At 46.7% G+C, this 20448-nt stretch overlaps 3 protein-coding genes across 6 annotated transcripts; 1 reads left to right on the top strand and 2 right to left on the bottom strand.

The window, feature by feature from the left end:
• The first annotated feature begins 685 nt into the window (after positions 1–685).
• On the top strand, positions 686–10118 carry SPATA25 (spermatogenesis associated 25). Of its 2 annotated transcripts, none has more exons than XM_006202485.4 (2): positions 686–831; positions 1215–1877. In XM_006202485.4, the coding sequence occupies exons 1-2, from the start codon at positions 777–779 to the stop codon at positions 1844–1846; spliced, it is 687 nt and encodes a 228-aa protein (XP_006202547.1). In that variant the 5' UTR covers positions 686–776; the 3' UTR covers positions 1847–1877. The 2 variants fall into 2 exon arrangements, 1 of the variants encoding a protein (XP_006202547.1); XR_012061770.1 differs by lacking the exon at positions 1215–1877 and adding an exon at positions 9706–10118 and having other exon boundaries at positions 740–831.
• ZSWIM1 (zinc finger SWIM-type containing 1) lies at positions 2837–5521 on the bottom strand. 3 transcript variants are annotated; one of them, XM_006202486.4, is made up of 2 exons: positions 5436–5521; positions 2837–4592 (listed from the first exon to the last, which is right to left on the bottom strand). In XM_006202486.4, exon 2 carries the CDS (start codon positions 4444–4446, stop codon positions 3076–3078), a length of 1371 nt encoding a protein of 456 aa, XP_006202548.1. In that variant the 5' UTR covers positions 4447–4592; positions 5436–5521; the 3' UTR covers positions 2837–3075. The 3 variants fall into 3 exon arrangements, with proteins under 3 accessions (XP_006202548.1, XP_072800408.1, XP_031543619.1); XM_072944307.1 differs by lacking the exon at positions 5436–5521 and adding an exon at positions 5278–5424; XM_031687759.2 differs by lacking the exon at positions 5436–5521 and adding an exon at positions 5226–5422.
• Positions 6544–20367, bottom strand: ZSWIM3 (zinc finger SWIM-type containing 3). The gene is made up of 2 exons (XM_006202487.3): positions 20001–20367; positions 6544–8957 (listed from the first exon to the last, which is right to left on the bottom strand). The coding sequence occupies exons 1-2, from the start codon at positions 20153–20155 to the stop codon at positions 7040–7042; spliced, it is 2073 nt and encodes a 690-aa protein (XP_006202549.1). The 5' UTR covers positions 20156–20367; the 3' UTR covers positions 6544–7039.
• Positions 20368–20448: the final 81 nt, after the last annotated feature.

Raw genomic sequence — 20448 nt, 5'->3', positions numbered from 1 at the left:
TCTCCAGAGATTATCATTTGATTTACTGAAGAATTAGGGCTAGACGTTGTTTTTGTAAAAGCTCCCCTAGAAAGTCTAAGGTACAGCCAGGGTTGAGAAGCATGTCCCTAGAACAAGATCTCAACTTTGGCACCCATTATAACCACTTGAGGGACTTTGAAAAATACTGGTAACTGGGTCTGCCCCTGGGATTCTGATTTAAATGTTCTGGGATAAGGCTGGGCATCAGGATTTCTAAAAGCTCCCAAGAGAATCTAACTTGCAGCCCAGTGTGAGAACCAGTGCCCTAGACCAACTACTTCATTTCACGGGTTGGTAACTGATGCCCAGAGATGGGAATGTATTTGTCCAAGGTCACACAGCAAATGAATGAATGCAGAATATTCCTTCTCACACTACACGGCACAAAACACTAGGCTCCTTTATTTGTATCTCTAATCACTTGCTTCCATACAAAGGATTTCATTTGATCCTCATAACTTCTGGTGAGGTAGTGGGCAGTCACTACCCTCATCTTACAGACGAGGACATCAAGGAATAAAACTGTCCAGGTGACTTGCCCAAGGTAAAGGCAAGAACCTAGAATGCCCAGTTCCTGGTCCAGCACTCTTTTAACCCCACCCATTGTCATATATAGGTTCTAGAATGAACAGGCAATTCTGTGAGGTGGGTTCCAGGTGTAAAAGGGAGGGACTATGAGGTAACATTCTAGAAGGGTGGAGAAGGTAGGACAAGAGGCAGACTGTTCCCTCACAAACAGGAGCTTTGGGGCAGCCATGTCCTATTTCATGTCTCCACAAACTCATCCAGCTCTTCTGCCTTCTGGCCAAGGTGAGAGGGGGCTCCTGGACTGGAGGGTGTACTACAACTTCCCCTGAGAACTTCTTCCTGGCTCTGGGGAGATGGAGGTTCTGCTGGGCATTTTGGGGCTGGCCCTGGAGTCATTCTCTTCAAAGACAAGCCATTCCAAAGTCCCTGCCAATAGCTCCCCACTTTCTCATTCATTCATTCACCAAACACTTCTCCATCAGCTACCTGCCTTAGGGACTGACTTATGTGGATAGAGTAAAACCTAGTTCCCAACCACTAGACAGCCCTCTTGGGCTGGTCTTAATTGCTTCAGTTCCCAATGCTCTGCTCCTGTGCCCTGCCCCTCAGGGCCCCCTCCTCAAAGAGATCCAGAATAACATGCCATCTCATTCCTGTCTCTGCAGGTGGGGCTGCTTCTCCGGGCTCATCCCTGGGCCTCTATAGTCCTGTAGAGCCAGTGGTGGTGACCTCTGGTGGACAAGGCCCACTGAGCCAGAAAGCTGAGCAGGTGGTACCTGCTGCCCCAGCCTGGGGCCCAGCCCTGGCAGTGCCGGAAGCCAGAGGCTGCCCTGGGGGGGCTAGCTGGGAGACACTGCAGCAGAAGGAATACGGCCAATACTGCCACAAATTTCCCCACGCGAGGCAGCCGGAGAGCTTGGGCTGGGAGGATGGCAGCTCCAGGGGCAGAGCTCCCCGCCTGGCTGACCCCAGCAGGCCTGGGCCCCTTCTGCTATGTGGGCTGCCGCCAGGTGTTCTGCCAATGCCCTCTGAGGCAGGGGGGAAGGAGGCCAGCTCCCAGCCTGACATCTGCATCCTTACCCTGGCCATGATGATCGCTGGCATCCCCACTGTGCCTGTCCCAGGCCTACGGGAAGAGGACCTGATCCGGGCGGCTCAAGCTTTCATGATGGCCCATCCGGAACCCGAAGGGCCTGTGGAGGGGGTGCGGTGGGAGCAGGTGCACACCCACACAGCCCCTGGGCCGATGGCCCTAGTGAGATCCAGGAGGGGCCAGCCTCCTGGCGCCTGCCTGTAGCTGGATGAAATAGCACCAGACACATAGGGTGGCTTCTCCGTATGGTTTTTGGGCAGACAGGGTTGGCGGTGCCTATGGCAGGGATGGGGATAGGGTGGTGGTTGGAGCCACTCTGATGAACACCAGTCCTTCATCAGGGCCCAGACCCCAAGAAACTTCCAGAAACCATGAAGCCAGGAGACAGGTCTTGTCAGAGTAATGGCCATGAAAATTAATTACCTGAGGCTGGGTGCCCTGCTGGGAGAGGGGAGGCTTCTTTTGTATTGTTTTGGTACTGAGTCAAAAGTTCTTGTGTGAAGTCCCAGGCAGTGTGAATTTTCCTCTTACCTTAAGTTTCTCAGCCTGCTGAGGGCAGGTGATGGGACCACAGGCAAAGAAGGAAAATTAACTCTTATTTGAGCACCAACTGGCATCGGGCCCATTACAGGCCCAGTCTTCTTTAATCCTACCAACTGTAGGGGTCTCTGTTTTCACAGGTGAACAAGTTGAGGCTTAGAGAGGTGATTTGCCTGGAGTCCCATAGCTAGTACAAAGCAGAACCCGGCCTCACAAATCAGGCTGGGAAGAAACCAGGATGTAATGTCAGACTCCAAAGTCTATTCTTTCCATACTATTTCCTAAACTGCCTTCTACAGGACAAAACTAGACGAATGCTAGAACAGGCAACATTCAACTTTAATGACTTCAGGATGGGGCGGGGCGGGGCGGGGTGGTGAGGCTGGGAGCCTGGGTGAGCCACTGCCTCTGAGGGGCCTCTCCTCTGTGGGTCAGATGTCATCTCCCGACTGGGGAAGCTGTTACCAAGCCCCAACCCTTGATCTCCACCCAGTGTCTTATCTTTTCTCTTAGAGCAAAGGTCATCTGTTTTTGTAAGGCCTTGAGCTAAAAATGGTCTTTACCTTTTGAAAAGGTTGTTTAAAAAAAACCAAAGCAAACCCATAAAAACAAAACAAAACAAAAGAACCAGGAATATACAACAGAGGCTGTACATGACCAGCAAAGTCTAGAATATTTCCTCTTGGGCCCTTTACAGGAACGGTTTGCTGACTCCTGTCTTAGGGAACTAGACATATTTTAGGGAGCAGGCTGCAGAATAGAAGACCCTTGTCCTCCTTTCCTGGAAGGAGGGCCGGTGGAAGTACAGTGTGAGTGTGTGGCGGGGGTGTGTAGGGGTGGATGTGGACATGTGTACATACGTCTGTATGAATTTCTCCGGGCGCTGAGGGTAATCAGAGTTGGACCTGTTCATAAGGGCCGATCCAGCTGTCAGCCAGTTCCCGCAGGGTGCTGTACCGCCGTTCAAACTCCTCCTGGCTGCAGTGCTGCAGAAGCTGACCCACCTCCTCAGTGAGGAGGGCCACAGCCAAGTGCTTCTCCAGTGTCTCACTCCACTTGCTGCCCAGGATGTCATCAAGACTGGTGGCACAGCCTGCCGGCCACTGAGCTGGCAACATGTCAGGTTGGAGCACCTGGCGGCGGGCACTGAGCATGGCGAGGATGTGGCGGCAGGGCAGATGGAAGGCCTGGTTAAAGTAGCAGCTGCAGCTGGCCGGGGGCTGGGGCTGCACCCTATGTGTGTCCTCCAGGATCTGTATGTTCACCTTTTCTGAACTGGAGCCGATGAGGTGCATGGATTTCTGGACCACAGCGAGCTCACCCAGGCAGAGCTGCGCTGCCGGGCCTGTACAGATGGCATTGAGAGAGTGCTGGATGTGGGCTTCTACCAACTGCTCCACTTTGGGGCTTTCAGGGCTGACGTCTGAAGGCGCATGATGGTTCGGGGAACTCAAGCCCAGGCTGAAACTTGCCTTGTCTCCAGAGTTCTGCTGCATGTATCGGAGCAGAGCAGTCACGCCTTTTTCCACAGATGGGGTGGTGCCAAAGGACTGGCTGAGGACGCGGGTGGTGACTTCCAGACCCTGGAAGTAGCGGCTGCTCTCGGCTCGGCTTCTCCAGCGGTGGGCCAGCCAGATGCGGTCGTTGAGCAGCCAGTGTAAGTGGAGCTCTGGCAGTTCGGCCGGGGGGATGTAGGTGCTCAGGAGTGTATACAACTTTCTCAGGTTCCCAGCTGTGGCCGAGCACATTGTGTTCTGCAGGGAGGTCAGGAGCGCCCTCTCCATGGGCTGTTCAAGGGACAGCTGATAGAACTTGCCCTGGAGGAACTTACAGACGTGGAAGGCAGAGAGCAGGACCTCAGCTGCAGGGAACTCCATAGCAAGGGTGGGCAGCGGGAGAAAGTGGGGATCCACCAGGATGGTACAGACTCTCTCCCATGCTGGGTTAAACTTCTTGAATACCTGGAACATCTGGGCCAAGCCTTCAGCATCCTCCTTGGCAGGAATGGCAAAATAGACTGCCCGGGCAAGATGACCCTCCAGCTGTACTCGAGGTCTGTCCACCAGGAAGGTATATAACACCTTGCCCCTTGGGTTATAGGTCCGGTGGATAAATAAAACCTCAGGGAAATGGGCAAAGACACCCTGCATAAAGCAGCTCTGATAGTTGAGGGTATCTAACTGGGCAGTCTTGCTAACCTGATAGAGCAGCAGAGATGGGCTTGGGTCCTCAATCAGGAGCTCATTCAGCATTGTCAGAGCCATGGGGGAGATGGGAGATGTCTAGACGCCAAGGTCAAAATATCTTCAATGTGAGGCTGCTATACAGAAGGCTCTCAGTCTTTCAAACTCCAACTAAGTTGAGGCTTGAGGCTGGACTGTAGTTCCCAGATCTTGTTCCAAAGATGGGCCTATGGAGAAGAACAGAAGTTTTAAGGAGACAGAAGAGGCTTGGCTCTTCAATTATTGATCCAGACAACATTTTATTGCTTACTGTGTATCAGCACTGTTCTGGGGGATACACAATAAACACGTAAATGAAAAAGGATATATCAGATAGTGAAGTCTGGCAAAGACTTGCTTCCATGAGATTTAAATGGATGGGAAGGCCAGAGCGGCCTTCTTTTTTTTTCTCCTTGAAGAGCATTTAAAATATTTGTATAGCACTTTATATTTACAAATTACTTTTTGGCATCCATCCTTTCATTTGGTCCTGGTATACTATATACAAGAGAACTGCAATTGCCCCTGATTTGCTGTGTGATCTTAGGCAAGTCAGTGACACCCTCTGAACCTCAATCCCTTTAACCGTAAAATAGGTTTAACAAATGTGCATAGCCTCTCAACCTCTACGTAAATCCCTCTATTAACTGCAATACTTTGTTCAAATGTTTCCTCTATGTAGCCCCCAAACCAGGTTATTGTCCCCACTTTACAGATGAGAAACTGAGGCTCAAAGAGGTTAAGTGACTTGCCCACCATTACTCTGTAAGTAGCTGGTAGCTGAGTCTTTGGCTCGGGCTCCTGACTGCTTTCTACAGTACCTGAAGTCCAAAAACTGGGGACAGAGAAGGGACGCGGCCTCTGACCTCTCACCTCTAACCTGGGTGGGAGGATGCGGTTGTCTGACGTTCCCATTTGGAGTCTGCCCGGAGCCAGAAGATAAGTCAAACCTCCCAACCCTTTGGGAACTGTGTCATGGTGACTGCGGTCACCAGCTGCCTCACACCTCCACCCCTTCAGAAATCACTCACCCACAGCTTGGCTCCGTCGCCATTTCTCCCTATTTGACCCTGCCTCTGACTCTGACTGACCTCTAGGCTCACCAACCGCGGCGCCAGCTTCGCCTTGACTCGGGCCAATGGCCTGAGGAGTTCGCTTTCGGTCTTTAGTGGGCCGACCAATCGTAGCCCGGCGACTCGCGGGCGGGCACTGTTACCAGGGTTACGAGGGGGCTCGGCTGGCGGCAACCAATGAAGGCCTGAAGACACTTGAATCCAGGGGAGTCTGAGCCCTGAGGCTGAAACTCTGGAGCCTAACACCTGGGAAGAGCACGTTACTATGGAAACCCCCTCAAGAGCCAAAAAGGAAAAAAGAAAATAAATAGCGGTGTTTCACGGATTTTTTTTTTCTTTTTCGGTCAAATTCCAAAGCCCAAGGGATAGGAAGGGGTGTCTGTAATTGTACTGTATCTTCTGCCTTATGGGGAAACAGGCCCAGATCAAAATTATGCCTCTCCAAAAGGGTCAAGGGTCCCAGCCCTTGGAATTGAGGAGATCCAGATCTCCTTGAGAGTGCAGAGCCTCAGCTCAGCCCCCTCCAGTATTTTACAGGAGAGAGAGAGAGATCCAGAATGGCTCTGTGACCATTTAAGGTCATGGTGAACTAGTGCAAGAACCAAGCCTGACTACTATCTTTTGATCTTGGTTGCCCCGAAGATGGCTCCTGGCAAGCTGGGTGGCTACCAGGCTTCACCTGATTAAGATTACAAACTAGCAACAACAACAAAAGTCAGTGTTGGTGCTTAAAACTGCATCAAATCTAGAGGGGAAACTGGAATTAGAACAGGCCAACTAATTTTTACAGATGAGGAAACTGGGGTCAAAGAAATTAGGGGCTTGCTGACAGGCCCTGAGCAAGTTGCCGGCTATTGTTTCGGACTCAGGTTTCTTCCCTCCCAAACTACCTGGCTTCTTCCTGCCAGAATATGAGGCAGCCTAAGGTCAATGTTGAAGGCTTGGTGGAGGAAGAGGATGAAGTACTGGGCAGACTGCTAATCACTGGATTTCAGGCATCAGGTTCTATTAGGATCCACAACCCCCATTAGTTCCTTCCCTGTCCAAGCAGCACACATTTTCCCTGCTTATTTTATTTTATTTAAAAAAACAAAACAAAACGAAAACTTTAATATGAATAAAAATTAATACAAATAACAAATTCTTTGTAAACAGCAGCAACAACAGCCAAGGATCACCCTCCTTCCCTTTGTCCCTGCAAACTGGCCCTTTTCCCAGGTGAATCTTATCTCTCCTGATAATATCCTGGGGGCAAGGTTTCATCTCTGTAAAGTGGTAAGACCAGACCTCAGGGGTTGAGGGAGAGAGGCATGACCTTTCAGCATGGAGATAACTTTGGCCTTGAACAATAAATGAGGCTCCCAAGGAAAGCGAAAGGTAGGGCAGAAAGGGGGTAGATTCAAAGGACTGTCACACAGTGAGGTTCCTCTTCTTCCCACTGTAACGATTTTCCGAACCCCACCTAGGAAGACATTGGTTAAAATGCTGACCCCTCGCATGTCCTGCCCACTATGACCTCTCAGACTTCCAAGGAGAGGGGTTAGTGACCCAGTGCAAGTGTTTCAATCGTGAATTGTGGCTCCAGCAAGAGCAAGTCCCTCCCCTTCCTCCTGCTTTCCCCAGAGGAAAGGGAGGTGGCCCACATCCTTGAAATCCCCAGGCTGCTGACAGGGCTCAGGCGGCTGGCAGGGGGCAGCCCAGATGTCCACAATCTTGCGCAGGGTGGAACAGCGCTCTTCCAGCTCTGGTCCCTCGCTCTGCATCAGTAGGTTTGCCAGCTCCCTGCTTAGGTCCTGAATCATGTCGTGCCTTGTGTGCTTCTCAGGCTGGCCTGTGTTTGGGATCACAACAGGGTCCTGGAGCTCCCCGCTGGGCCCGAGGAGATGCTGGTACCTCTTCTGCCACCGGCGGCACACCATGGCTTCGCCCACCGGCTTCTGGCTGGTGTGCAGCAGGGCCAAAATGTGCCGGCACGGCAGGTGGTACCACTGTTGAAAGGAGCAGCTGCAGCTGCAGCCGTCTTTGCTCACCTGGTGGGAGTCCTCTAGCAGCTGAACGTCCACGGAGGAGCCAGCCATGTCCACCAGGTGGGTGGAGTTCTGTACCACCTCCCACTCATTGTGGCACAGCTTGTAGGCCAGATCGGAGCCACTCTGGTGTAAGGAGTCTAGCATGCCACCCTGGGAGGGCTGCAGTGGCTGCAGCTGTACCTGCTGTGGGTCTGGCTTTGTCTCTTGCACGGGAAGCCTGGTGAGGCTCCCTCCACACATCCCAAAAGCCTTCTTGGACTTTGGTGCCATGCTTGCTGACCGAGTTCTCTTTAACCTGGGTGGAGCAGTGGGCAAGTTCTTCAAGCCTTTGGTATTGAAGAAGTCTATGTAATCCACAAAGCGAAGGATGCAGTCCAGCAGGGACTGCTGTTCCCGGAAGAGGCTCGACACCTTGCTGGTGACGACATCCAGGCTGTCCATGTAGGTGTTACATGCGTGCAGGCCCTTCCTGACGTGCATGTACCACAGCAGTTCACAGGAGAACCAGTGGGCCTGCAGGAAGCTGAAGAGTTGCTCATCCAGCAGGGCCTGGGACATCTGGCAGAGATTTTGCAGGCTAGCCTCGGAAGTGACAAATACGGCCTCCCGCAGGGCTTCCTTCATGAGCCTTTTAAAGGACGGATCTGCTGAACTACGATGCAGCTTCTTCTCCAAGAGTCGGGTCGTGTGGTAGATGGAAAGGAGGATGCGGGCAGCAGGGAAGATCTCCTGCAGGATGGCACGATGAGGGAAAGATGGGTCCACAAAGACCACCCTGACCTTGGGCCAATCGGAGTTGAACTCTGTAAAGGTATTCAGCATCTTGGCCACAGAGGTGGCTGTCTCAGCCTTGAGCACTGCAAAGTGTACCACTCGCCCCTCTCGTTCCTTGTTTTCCACCAAGAAAGCATAGAGGATGTGGCCCTGGGCATTCTCCACCCGGTGCAGCAAGAGATTCTCTGGGAAGCGGGTGAATAGGTCGCTCATCTTGCTGCTCTGGAAGCTGAGCCGGTCCAGGTCTTGGCTGCTGCCCACACTGAACGAGGCCATGGAACCCATATCCACCTTAAGAAAGTTCTTCATCACTTTGGCTATCTTGGCGAGGTCAGAAGGAGTCATGCCCTCCTGTTCTGGCTTTGAGGGTGCATGGACCTTATCTAGGCAAAATGACGGTTCAACTGGGGACTTCTTAGCCGTGCCAAGGTCTTTCTTGATTGCGGGCTGCACAGGCTGGAGTTTCGGCGGGCATGTTGTCTTCTGAGATTTGTTTCCTCTAGGACCCGCAGTTTTGGTGTCAACATGTACATGCTGCGTGTTGAGTTCACTGATAAATAATCTATCCAGTTTCTCATTGTACTGCAGGAGCAAGTATGCTGGGCACAAGTCCGCCTCCAGTGTTTTCTTCCTGTTTGACTGTGTCCGAATACAGACAAATTTCACCTGCACGTATCTAGGGAAGGCAGAGGTCACAATGAAAAAGGTGCTGACCACCTCTTTCTCTTATAAGACTAGACCCTGTAGGGACTTAGAGCTGCTGCTGAGTTTCCTGGAGACCACAGTGCGGCACAGGAAGTAAGAAAGAAAGACTTACATTCACTCTCTAGTCCTGAAGCACTCAGGCCTTTCTTCAAGACCCCTCCAACTAAAACACCCTTCATTTTCATCTGTAGCACTTCTAAGCCCCAACCCCTTTTATTTACTCTCATTTGCCCATCTGTAGTCGTCAACAATTCAGTCTGAGGCAAGATACAAGGGAGGATAAGCAGCAGCAGCAGAGCTGGTTATTCATTGTTTAAAATGTCCCCTTCGGGGTGAGGGTAGAGCTCAGTGGTAAAGCACATGCCTAGCATCCACGAGGTCCTGAGTTCAATCCCCAGTACCTCCATTAAAATGAATAAGTAAATAAACTTAAAACAATAAAATAAAATTTCCTCTTCATTCCTGCCTTTTGGAGCCACCGCCTCCTGCTCCAGGCAGCCGAGATAAAAGAGCCCTTCAGGGGTTCTGGGCTTCCTCTCTAAGAGGGAAGATCTGTGTTCATCTTTCTTGTAAAGAAAAACATCCACATCCTAAGGGAGTGAGAAGCCCTGGGCCAGACGGTCTTTCTGGTGCTGCTAGCTTTGCCATTCTAGGCTGACAGTGCTGATTCAAAGGAGAATGGTGATTAAATTGAAAATCTGCTCTTTTTTCTCTCCTAGCCTCATTCAACCCATGCTCCAAGGCCCAAAGCAGGTCCCACCTTCTCCAGGAAACCTTTATGGATGCCCTCAAGCCACAGTAAGTGCTCCTTACTTTGGATTTATAACATTTATTTAAATAAAATGCTTAGCAGATTTTCTGGGTAGCAGTAGTAGTTAAACAGTGGGGATGCTGGGGGCTGACTTTCGGAATTTGAATCCAGACTCTACTATTCGGAAGCTGTTTGACCTTGGGCAAGTTACTTCACCTCTCTGCTGCAGTTTCCTCATCATAAAGTAAAACTATCTAATTGGGGTTGTCTAATTATGAGAATTAGCCACAGTCATAATATTTAGCACAGAGCCTGGTTCAGCCTTTTATTTATTCTAAATAAAAGTCATCTACTGTTGTTACAGCCCCTAAACCTTGTGACCTCTTGGGTGTTTACACAGTACCTTTCCAATTGGTGGGGCTATCTTCAAGTGGCAAGAGTAAGTTAGTCCTCTGTGTATTCCAGGTACTTAACATAAATGTTACTCCTTCAGCAGGTGCTTATCAAAGATATGCTGGATGAATGACTCAGGGAGCATAGGTGGGCAGGACGTGGTCACACTCTGCCTCCTCAGGGAGTGTCCCAATCCAAAGACCGGGGAAGAGAGAAAAAATCTCAGCCCTGGCATGACATGACACACAGCCTGGGCATCTCACCCACCCACTTCCAAACACTCTAATCCAGCCAGTCCTGTCTGCTTGCCCTGTGGGGCAAGCTTAGAAAAATAGGATATGTCAGGCCCACAAGAACAGGGTGGAGAGGCCTGAGGCTGAAAATGCCTGCACGTGCTGCGTGCACAATGCCAGAGCGGCAACGTCATCTCTAGCTCAGCAAGACCAGCAAGGGGAGACCGCTGCACGGCCCCTGCCTAACTGTCCCGCCTCGTTTTCCACCGCCCCGCCACCTTGTTTTATTGTACCCTAGGACCCTACAAAGACAAACTGTCTACAGCTTCTCGTGTTCACTATCCTGTGTCTCACCTCCGTGCCTTTACTCATGTCTCTGTTGTGCCCTGCCCACCTGTCTTTATCTCAGAGCTTACTCATCCTTCAGGACCTCGTGTAATCACAATCCTTCCTAAGATGCCTTCCCCAACGCCTCAAATTGGGCCCTACCCTTCTGGGGGCTCAACATCTTAGCATGGCTCTAGCTCATCAAATTATATTGACTTTATGTGCTCATAGTGTATGTTTGTTAACCTCATCCAAAAAAAAAACAAGAAAAAGAAAAAGAGAAAGGAAAGGAAGGAAAGAAGGAAGGAAGGAAAAAAGAAAGAAAAAGAAAGAAAGAAAGGAAGGAAGGAAGGAAGAAAAGATACTCGTGAGTGCCAACCATAAAGCTCTTTCTACCTTTCCTGGTTCCATTAATGACGGCATCTCCCAGGAGACTTCAGCATTCTTTTTAATTCCTCCTTCTCCATGTCTATATCCATGTTATGTTAAGTCTTTTAAATTCTTTCCTACCACTATTACATGTATTAAGGATTATTATATGCCAGGCTACATGTAAGCACCTTACATGCATCATCTTACACCAAGAAAAGGGTTCTACCATCCACGTTTTACAGATGGGGAAACAGGCTCAAGGAGGTTCTCCCGGATGAGAATCTGGGATTTAATCCTTCAGCTAAAACTGGAGGATCTGGGATTTGAACTAAGCCTGTTTGGCTGCAGTCTATGGAGTTAACCATTATGCTGCTTGTCTTTTTTCAAAATATTTCTCCTTTCTCTGAATTCTCATTTTTACCCTCTTCAACTTGAGCCTCAACACTCTCGACTGTTCAGGTTCAGTAACTTCCTCAGAGATCTCTAAGCATGCCGTCCTTGCTGGCATCATGCATTTCAAACTTTACGGGTACTAGGTTGAAGCCTCTTATTTTTTTCCTTCCTGCTTCCTTTAATCTTCTGTATTGAGACATAACTTCCATACAGTGAAGTACCCAAATCTTCTGGAAGAATTCTTTGGGCACTGTAGTCATCTAAATCTCTACTTATTTCTATGTACTCCCAGTGCCTGGCACTGCCCCTGGCAGATGGGGTGCTCTGAACACATACCCTGAACGAACATTAAATTAGTGATTGTATGACACAGAAAATCCTTCTTAAAACACGAGTGGTATATTAGGAAGATCACTGAGCCACTGGGAGAGTTCTGTCACGTGACTTCGCTTCCAGTCCTAGCACTACTGTAACTTTGGACAAGTCCTTTAATTTCAAACATTCATAAAGTCCTACTATGTACCAAACACTATACTAGTTGCTCAGAAGGCTTCAGAGACAGATTAGATAGTCTCTACTGTCAAAGTCTAGTGAGCAAAGAGATGGCCAGTAAAGTCAAAATTAAATGAATGGTTAGAGGTAAAAGCAATATATTCATAACTGAATAAAGAGTGACTTCACCTTGACTATAGGGATTGGAACAGATTTAAAGCTTTTAAGTTTGCCTAAGATCTGTGTCCTTGTTTTGTGTAAATTGAACCTTGAGCAATGAATAGGATTTTTACAGGTGGAAAAAAGCTATTTTAGACAATAAAGCTTGAGTTAGGAACAAGACTCTGGAGCCAGCAGATCTGAGTTTAAATTCCAGCTTTACCACTTAACTGTGTGAACTTAGACAAGTCACTTTACTTCCTCTAAGCCTCCAATTCTTATCTATAAATATGCAAATGATAAGAGTATTGGTCTAAGGATAATCAGTACCTGATCCAAGAATAATCAGTACCACCAAAAATGAATTCATTTAAAAGGCTGTGGCAGAGAAAGATAAATACTGTATGGTATCACTTATATGTGGAATCTAAAAAAATACAACAAACTAGTGAACATAACAAAAAAGTAGCAGACTCACAGATATACAGAACAAACTACCAGTGGGGAGACTGGAGGGGCAATATAAGGGTAGGGGATTAAGAGGTACAAACTATTAGGTATAAAATAAGCTACAAGGATATATTGTACATCCTGGGAAAGATAGCCAATATTTTATAATAACTCTAAATGGAGTATAACCTTTAAAAATTGTGAATCACTGTATTGTATACCCATAATGTATATAATATTAGACATTAACTGTTCTTCAATAAAACCGAAAAGAGGCTGTGGCAGGATCTGTTGGCGGCCAACCCAACATCCCTGAGCCCCCTTCTTCCTCCCTCACTGAAGGCCAGGTTGGCACACTCCTCCCCCACACTGCTAAGTGCTTCAGGGCTAGTCTAAGCCAATTAAGGCAACAATTAAGGCAATCTCATTAGGAATGGCCATGGATACTGGCCCAGTTCTGCCCCAAGAGACATGATAGGAAATCAAGGCAGGCTTTTTCTCCTGGATGTGACTGCCACATTTGTGCCAAGCCGTCCTGAGAGCAGAGCTGAGCCCTGAGCGTGGCCAAGCGGCAAGAAGGGAGAAGCCTGGGCTGCTGAACGATCATCTCGTGGCTAAGAAATAAGGCATTTTGAGTCAGGGTTTTCAGTTAATTGCAGCCAAAAACTTCTCCAGAAACCATATTTCACAGAAAATGGTGGAAAACTGATTCAAGTGGAATTTTATCTTTAAAAAAATGAGACTAGGATTATGAAAATGTTGTATTTAACAAAATTGAAGTTATAATGACAGCTACCTGCCAACTCAGATTAATCAAGAATGACTTAAAGTGTCAACCTTCCCCAGCCCAGGTGTATTTTTTTCCCAAACACTATGATATTTTATTTCCTGTCTCACTTGTGTAATATGTAAAAGTCAATTTTACCAGAATATTCCTGGGCTTTATCACGTTTCTCAAGGGCCTAATTTTTTTGTTATGCAAATCCTTTGTTTTTCAAGTTTGTATCATATCTTTGTCCCTGTTGATTTCCCTTCTCCGTTTGTCAACTGGCACAAGGCTGAGGGTGACATAAGGATTTCTCTGTCATTACTCGCAGGGACTTCACCAAGCCCTCCAGCTCTTGGAAGACCAGCAGTTTCAGTCCGTAGTCAGTTTTATTTGCACTGTATTATCCTGTTTTTTTTTTATCCTGTTGTTCACCACATCTATTCATTAGCCAGAAACTGACTACCAAAGTGTTGATGGGACTGCTAGGAATCAGCAGGAAGGAATGACTAAGTAGGGGCTAATTTTTAAAAGTGGCTAGTTTATTAGGGAGATTTTTGCTTTCCTACACAATCCTGTGACTGTGGATACATGGAAAATGAAAACTCAGATAACAAGGGCTTAGTTGAAAGAGTGTTATGAGGATTAACTAAAACAATGCCTGTAAAGTTCTCAGCAGAGTGTCTGGAATGCGTTCCAGAAGAGTGTTCAAAGGGTAACTATTAAATAAGTAAATAAATAAACCAAAAACCCCCCAAAAACCAAACTTATAAAAGAAAAAAAGGAACAACAATAACAAAAAAAAAAAAGATAGCTATTAAACTGAACAGCAATGGAAAGAGACATCAGAATACTTTATGGACTCTGAAGAATATCAGTTCCCCAAAAGACATAACAGAAAGAAAAACACAATAACCATCTATAAATATACGGGAAGGGAAACTGGGCATAAAATCACAAAATCTCCCAGTCTACTGGGAGTTTTGGTCATTTAGCATGGACTCCCACAGCACATTTCTCTGACTCTTACAAATACCTCCCGCTTTCCATCATGTCCTACAGTTACAACTTCGCAAATATTTACTGACCTCTATGTTTCAGCCAGTACATGTATTTTATTTAATCGTCACCACATTCTCCTCATTTTACAAAGGATGAAACTGTGCCACAGACATTAAAAATCTTGCCCAAGGCCAGGGTTAAAGCCTGCCTTCCTGACTTCAGAGCTCTCACTCTAAAAAAAAAAAAAATATATATATATATATATATATATATATATATATATATATATATATATATATATATATTGTGTGGGGAATTAGGTTTACTTATTTATCTTTAGTGGAGGTACTGGGGATTGAGCCCAGGACCTCGTTCATGCTAAGAACTCACTCCACCACTGAGCTATACCCTCCCTGACAAAAGCTCTCACTTTTAACCGCTATGCTGACTTTTTCTGGATTTCAAGGAATCACAAACCACCTTCACATCTGCCATAGCCACTCATATAACATTTGCCTTATTATTTTCAAATGGTTTTCTCTGAATCAGCTCACTTTATGTAATAAGGATCTTTATGTTTAGATATTAACATAAATACTTAGTATTAGAATCATCTCGCCTGACCACCAGTAACATGCGTATCTGGTTGCCGGGAAACACTGCTCTGCTCATTTATCTCCTGAAAACGCTTCCCCCACCTGCCCTCCAGCCCAGCAGGGGAAGTGCTCATCCCACATATCTATGTATCACTCAAAAAGCCCCAAACAGTGTGCTCTGCACAGAGCCAGCATCCAATCCGGGATCTAACAATCTACTTTACAACATCCCCACAAGCAGTCAACCTACTAAAATCTGTTGGCCTGAGCTGCTCAGAATTCAATTCCTCACAGACTAGCTCAGCACATTATTGTCCTCAAGGGGAAAGACCACAACTGACTCATCTTTGTACCCCACACAGCTCAATGCCTGGGGTAAACATTTTTACCTCTTACTACAAGTTTGTCTAATGAATAAATACTAGAGAGTTGCTAGAACCTAGTGGTTAAATAGGGAAGTTAAGAGCTCTGGCAATAAACAGGCTGGGTCTGATCTTCAGTTTTAACTAGGCACTTAAAATTTTTTTAATTTTTTAATTGAAAGCTGCTTTCTTATAGTTTCTTTAACTCTTCCCCTACTCTCTGCTCCTACTTGCCCCCTCCTTTCTGCCTATTCTCATTTTTCTTGGCTGTAATTGTACCCAATTCAGACCTCCCTGGCTCCCACCTGGTGGTTCTGGGTGTGCCTGTACTTTTTGTTACAGGTTCTCTTATTATTCTCCTCTTCCAAGTCTTGCTTACTTCTGGCCCTGCTCCTGGCCTCCCCTTTACTGTAACAATCCTCTCTCCCGCCATTTGCTGCAGCATGTGGAACTCAGGAGGGTAAGTAACAGCTTTCAAAGAGTTACATAATGAAACTCTGAGCCTTAATGTAAAGCAGAGAGGGAGAACTATTAGCTCTCTTAACAGTCAACTTTTTGCTGTTTCTCCATCTGCACACTCATATGATTATAATAGCACTAATCTTTCGGAATATTGTCTATGTGCTAGGCCCTGTAGTAAACACTTTACACGTGTTAACTCATTTCATGCAAATAACAAAACCTACTTCTCACACGGTGATTCAGAGGACTAGGTCAGACAATGAACATGAGTGTGCTTTGTAAACTCTCTCTACAGAATGTTAGGGATGGACTGGTTTTTTCTCAACAAGAGCCTGCACTGGTATTAAGTGTCAGCCAACACCTCCACTCCTGTCATTCCCCAACTTTTCCTCTGGAAGTTTTACTACTATTGTAAGTAAGTCAGTATTTCTGTGATTAGAGTTTAATATTTGTCTCCCTGACCAGAGGGGAGGCTCCATGAGGTCAGGGACCCAATTTATCATTTTCAACACTGTGTCTCCAGACACCAGCCTGGAGTCAGGTTTCTGTTAACAATTGCTAAAATCAATGAATTAAAGGGCTCATATGATGGAATAAATGATGTGGAATAATCTCCAAAACACATTGATAAGTGAGAAAAGCAAGGTGCAGAATGATGGGTATAAATAGTAGGCAGCCACCTGTGTTTTAAAGAAAAAAGACACATAGGTACACACAAGATATGTTTGTTTAGGCTCACAGTATCTCAGGAAGGTAATGGTGGTTGTATCTAGACAACACACTGAAAGGACAACGGGCTTTTAGACCCTTTTATATGGTTTGAAATTTTAAAAAATTAAATGACTACGTTAACCATTCAAAAACAAACTCATTTTTTAAATGGTTCAACCTGCAAAAACAAAAAGAAATAAAACCAACCTCGCCTCTAATCTATCAGCTGAGTCCCTCCATTTTTCTTCCCACTGCTCCAGCATAAATCTTCCTTCTGGCTAAGCAGGTCTTCTCACCGCCTTCTAAGTACAGTATGTTAACATCTGCACTAGCTCACACACCATTTCTCCCTCCAGGGTGTTAATCCTCCTGTGATAGAGAGAATGGTCCCCTAAAGATGTCCACTTCCTAACCTCTAAAACCTGGGAATATGTTAGGTTACATGGCAAAGGGGAATTAAGATCGCAGATGGAATTAAGGTTGCTAATTAGCTGATTCTTTAAAGGGAAATTATCCTAGATTATCTGAGTGGGCCCAACATAAAATAGAAAATGGAATATAAAAGTGGAAGAGGGAGGCAGAAGAGGAGCCAGAGAAGAAGATGGGACGAGGCAGGGTCAGAGTGATGTGGTGTGACGACTCAACCAGCCATTGCTGGTTTTGAAGATGGAGGAGGGGCACCACTAGTCAAGGAGTGTAGGCAGCTTCTAGAAGCTGGAAAAGACTTGGAAATGGATCCTCCTCTAGGGACTCCAGAAAGAAATGCAGCTCTGCTGACACCTTGATTTTAGCCCAGTGAGACCTGTGCCAGACTTCTAACCCGCAGAACAGACTGATACTAAATGTGTATTGCTTACACCACTATGTTTGTGGTAATTTGTGAGAGCAGCAAATAGAAAATACACCTCCGGACACCTCCCATTTTGGGGGTGCTCAGCTGAAGCCTCTTTTCTTGCTTCCTTCTCCAGCCCACTGTGATTTGTCTGAGTCCCTGCAGTCCTAATTTCCGTGAATCACATGTTTAACACTTGACTCATTCATTCAACAGTTACTTAATGTCCGCTATGCACCAAGCCCTGTGCTAGACCTGGGGATGATCCACCTGGAAAGTGTTTCAGAGCGAATGTGAGGTGTTTGGACTTGATCCTATGCAAGCAGCACTACATTCATCAGTGAGAACGCAAAAAACTATAAACCAGAGTCTCTCCCTGGAAGTGCTCAGCAAACCAGGGAAACCTCTGTACAGTGTATCCCAAAACAACGGGCAAGGAGCTGCACCGGGTGCTGCCAGAACTCAGAGCAGGAGCATCTGACCTAATCTTCAGGCAGTTAAGAAAGTCTTCCCGGAAATCATGCTAATATCTGAAGGAAAAGTAATAATTTGCTAAGACAGAGTTTTCCACAAATGGCCCAAAATGATCTCAGATTACACAAGAATAATAGTTATTTATAATTATATACTATGTTTTTGCCACTATACTGTTACTTCTTATATATTATTGCTTAGATAGGTTCTAAAATAAGTTTCTTTGAACATTAGAACAATTTAAAGAAAAATGTTAAGTAAATTGTAGTTCAGGATATATAGTACAGAGAGGACAGTATACAAAGTGACTGACAACAAAGATTTACCATATAACACAGGGAACTATGTTCAATATCTTGTAATAAACTATAACGGAAAGGAACCCCCAAAAATGAATATAAATATATATGTATAACTGAATCACTTTGCTGCATACCTGAAACTAACCCAACATTGTAAATCAACTACAATTTTTTAAAAATGCAAAACGACTGATATCTGAGGAGAAGCGAGCTAAGTGGATGGGCAAGGTTATTCCAACAGTAGGTGTGGTAAGTGCAAGGACCAGGAAGCTGAGGGCTTTGGACAGAGGCTGAATGTGGAGTAGACCCGGTGTGGGTGGGGCACACAGTGCAAGGTGGAGAGGTCAGAAGGGTCCGAGGGTCTGGTGAGCCAGGTTAATGATCCTGGACTTAATCGTGAGGGCAACGGGAGGCTACTGCACATTATCTGACCTAGACTGTGGGCAGCTTGAGAGCAGACTATTTTTTGTAATTATTCACTGCTTAGAAAGATGCTACTGGCATAGGTTAAAGTCCAAACACTGCACAGTGGTACCTAAGACCCTTTAGGTGAACTGCAACTGACACGGTCTCCCGCCAAGCATGGCATCCCACACTGCTTCTCCAACTTCTTTCACATATCTGTGCCTCAGCACAGCTCCTTCTGGTCAAATCCTTCTTGCTACTCAACAGTTACCCACTGAACTTGTACACTAGCCCTTCTCATTCATTCATGGCCCAGCAGAAACCATTACTTCCAGTGTGAAGCCTTTCACCTCTCCACAGGCATTTGTCAAGTCGTCCTCTGCACATCTCTTTCAAAGCACTGATCACATTCTAGTCAGTTTGCCTGAGTCCAACTGTGTGCCATCTCAAGCTCTTTGAGGGCAGGTTTAGTTACTTATTCATCTTTTTGTTATCTATACCCAGCATAGTGCTAGACTTCAGGGAAGGAGAAAAAACACAGCCTGCCTCCCGAGACAGGGAGCTTTGGCTCAATGTCTCAACCCAGAGGTCTCAAATTCAGATATATTTTGACTCTCAGAGTTGGCCCACGTGGTATGTGTTCAAATTTGAACTGATTTTCCATTTTTAAAGAAAGTGGATAAATTCACATAAAGCCTGGAATCCTGATTCTTCTTGCCCCAAATTCTGGCAACACTGGATCTTCATATTCACATGGCAACCATCAGCTGGAGTTCATTAGATAGAGCCTGTTCTCCATTTTGCCCAGTTCACACATCTGTTCTCCCTCATACAGACTTGGTGTTGGTTGTTATTTTATCATTGTTTTTCTTATAAAGTAAAAGCTAAACTTTCTTACACTGGGGTGTTTCACCAGAGTCCTGAAGGCAACTGAGTTTTCAACCCTTAGCTTAGCCTCCAAGCCTCTTATCTCATCTGCCAAATGGTAAAAATAACATTTCCCTTTAATTTTCAACATGGCCTTGCGGTGTAAAGCGTATATAGCATATAGAACGCTGCCTGGGACATGGGAAGTGTCTGAAAAACGGTTGTTGATCTCAGGCGCTCAAGAACCATTTATAGAACAAACGAATGAATAAATGAATGAACGAACTAGTCAACAATGGACCAGTGTTCTTGCTTTGTAAAGAGAAGACTGATGAAGAAAATTCTCGCCAAGGAGTTTTTATCCATTTGCGAAGGCCATAATTTGTGTCTGGGATACTGTGGGTGCTCAAAAATGGGACAAACTGCAGTTATTATGAATTTCAGAAAAGCTGTGAAAGAGTAAGTGAAGGTGAACTGGTTGGTCAAAAAGCGATGCCTGCGGAGGTTTTGTCTCTTTTTACCAGGCACACAGCAGGTGCTCAATGAATGCCTGTGGAATCCTCATAGAGACAGGGGCCCAACTGCACTCCCTCCTCCAGGCCGCCCTCCTGGGGACCTTCCGGCCTCCTCCCCACCCTCCTGCCCCGCCCCCGCCCCGCCCTTACAGGATGTCCTCGCGGATGGAGGTGCCGTGGTTGAGGTTGTGGAAGCGGACGGAGACGCAGTCCCTGAGAATGAAGGAGCACCTGTTCTCCTTCTTGTAGGCGTTGAAGCATTCCTTGAAGTCCTCATAAGTCTTGAAACAGCTGCCTAGCTCCATGGCCGCCCTCTCAGCCCACACCAAGGGCTGGACCCCAAATCAACACCAGGGGTCACAGGTCACACTATGAGGGTCTACAGGCTGGCGTGGGCCCAGGATGCCTTAAAGGTCGGTCCCAATTGGGTGGCCCGTTACGGAGCTCAGGAGAAGCCCTAAGCCTGAGAAGGTTGCCAAGAGCTGGGGGGCGTCTTTGCTGTCTGACAGAGGGGAAATGACACTCAGCCCTTATTATCCAGTCCCAGGGCTCCGCCCCCTCAACGTCACATCCAATTACACACGGGTTCCTCGGACTG

The sequence above is a fragment of the Vicugna pacos genome, chromosome 19 (assembly GCF_048564905.1).
Source record: "Vicugna pacos chromosome 19, VicPac4, whole genome shotgun sequence".
NCBI classification, from domain to species: Eukaryota; Metazoa; Chordata; class Mammalia; order Artiodactyla; family Camelidae; genus Vicugna; species Vicugna pacos.
Note: the sequence above shows the minus strand (reverse complement) of the source record. Positions and strands in the feature narration are given on the sequence as shown.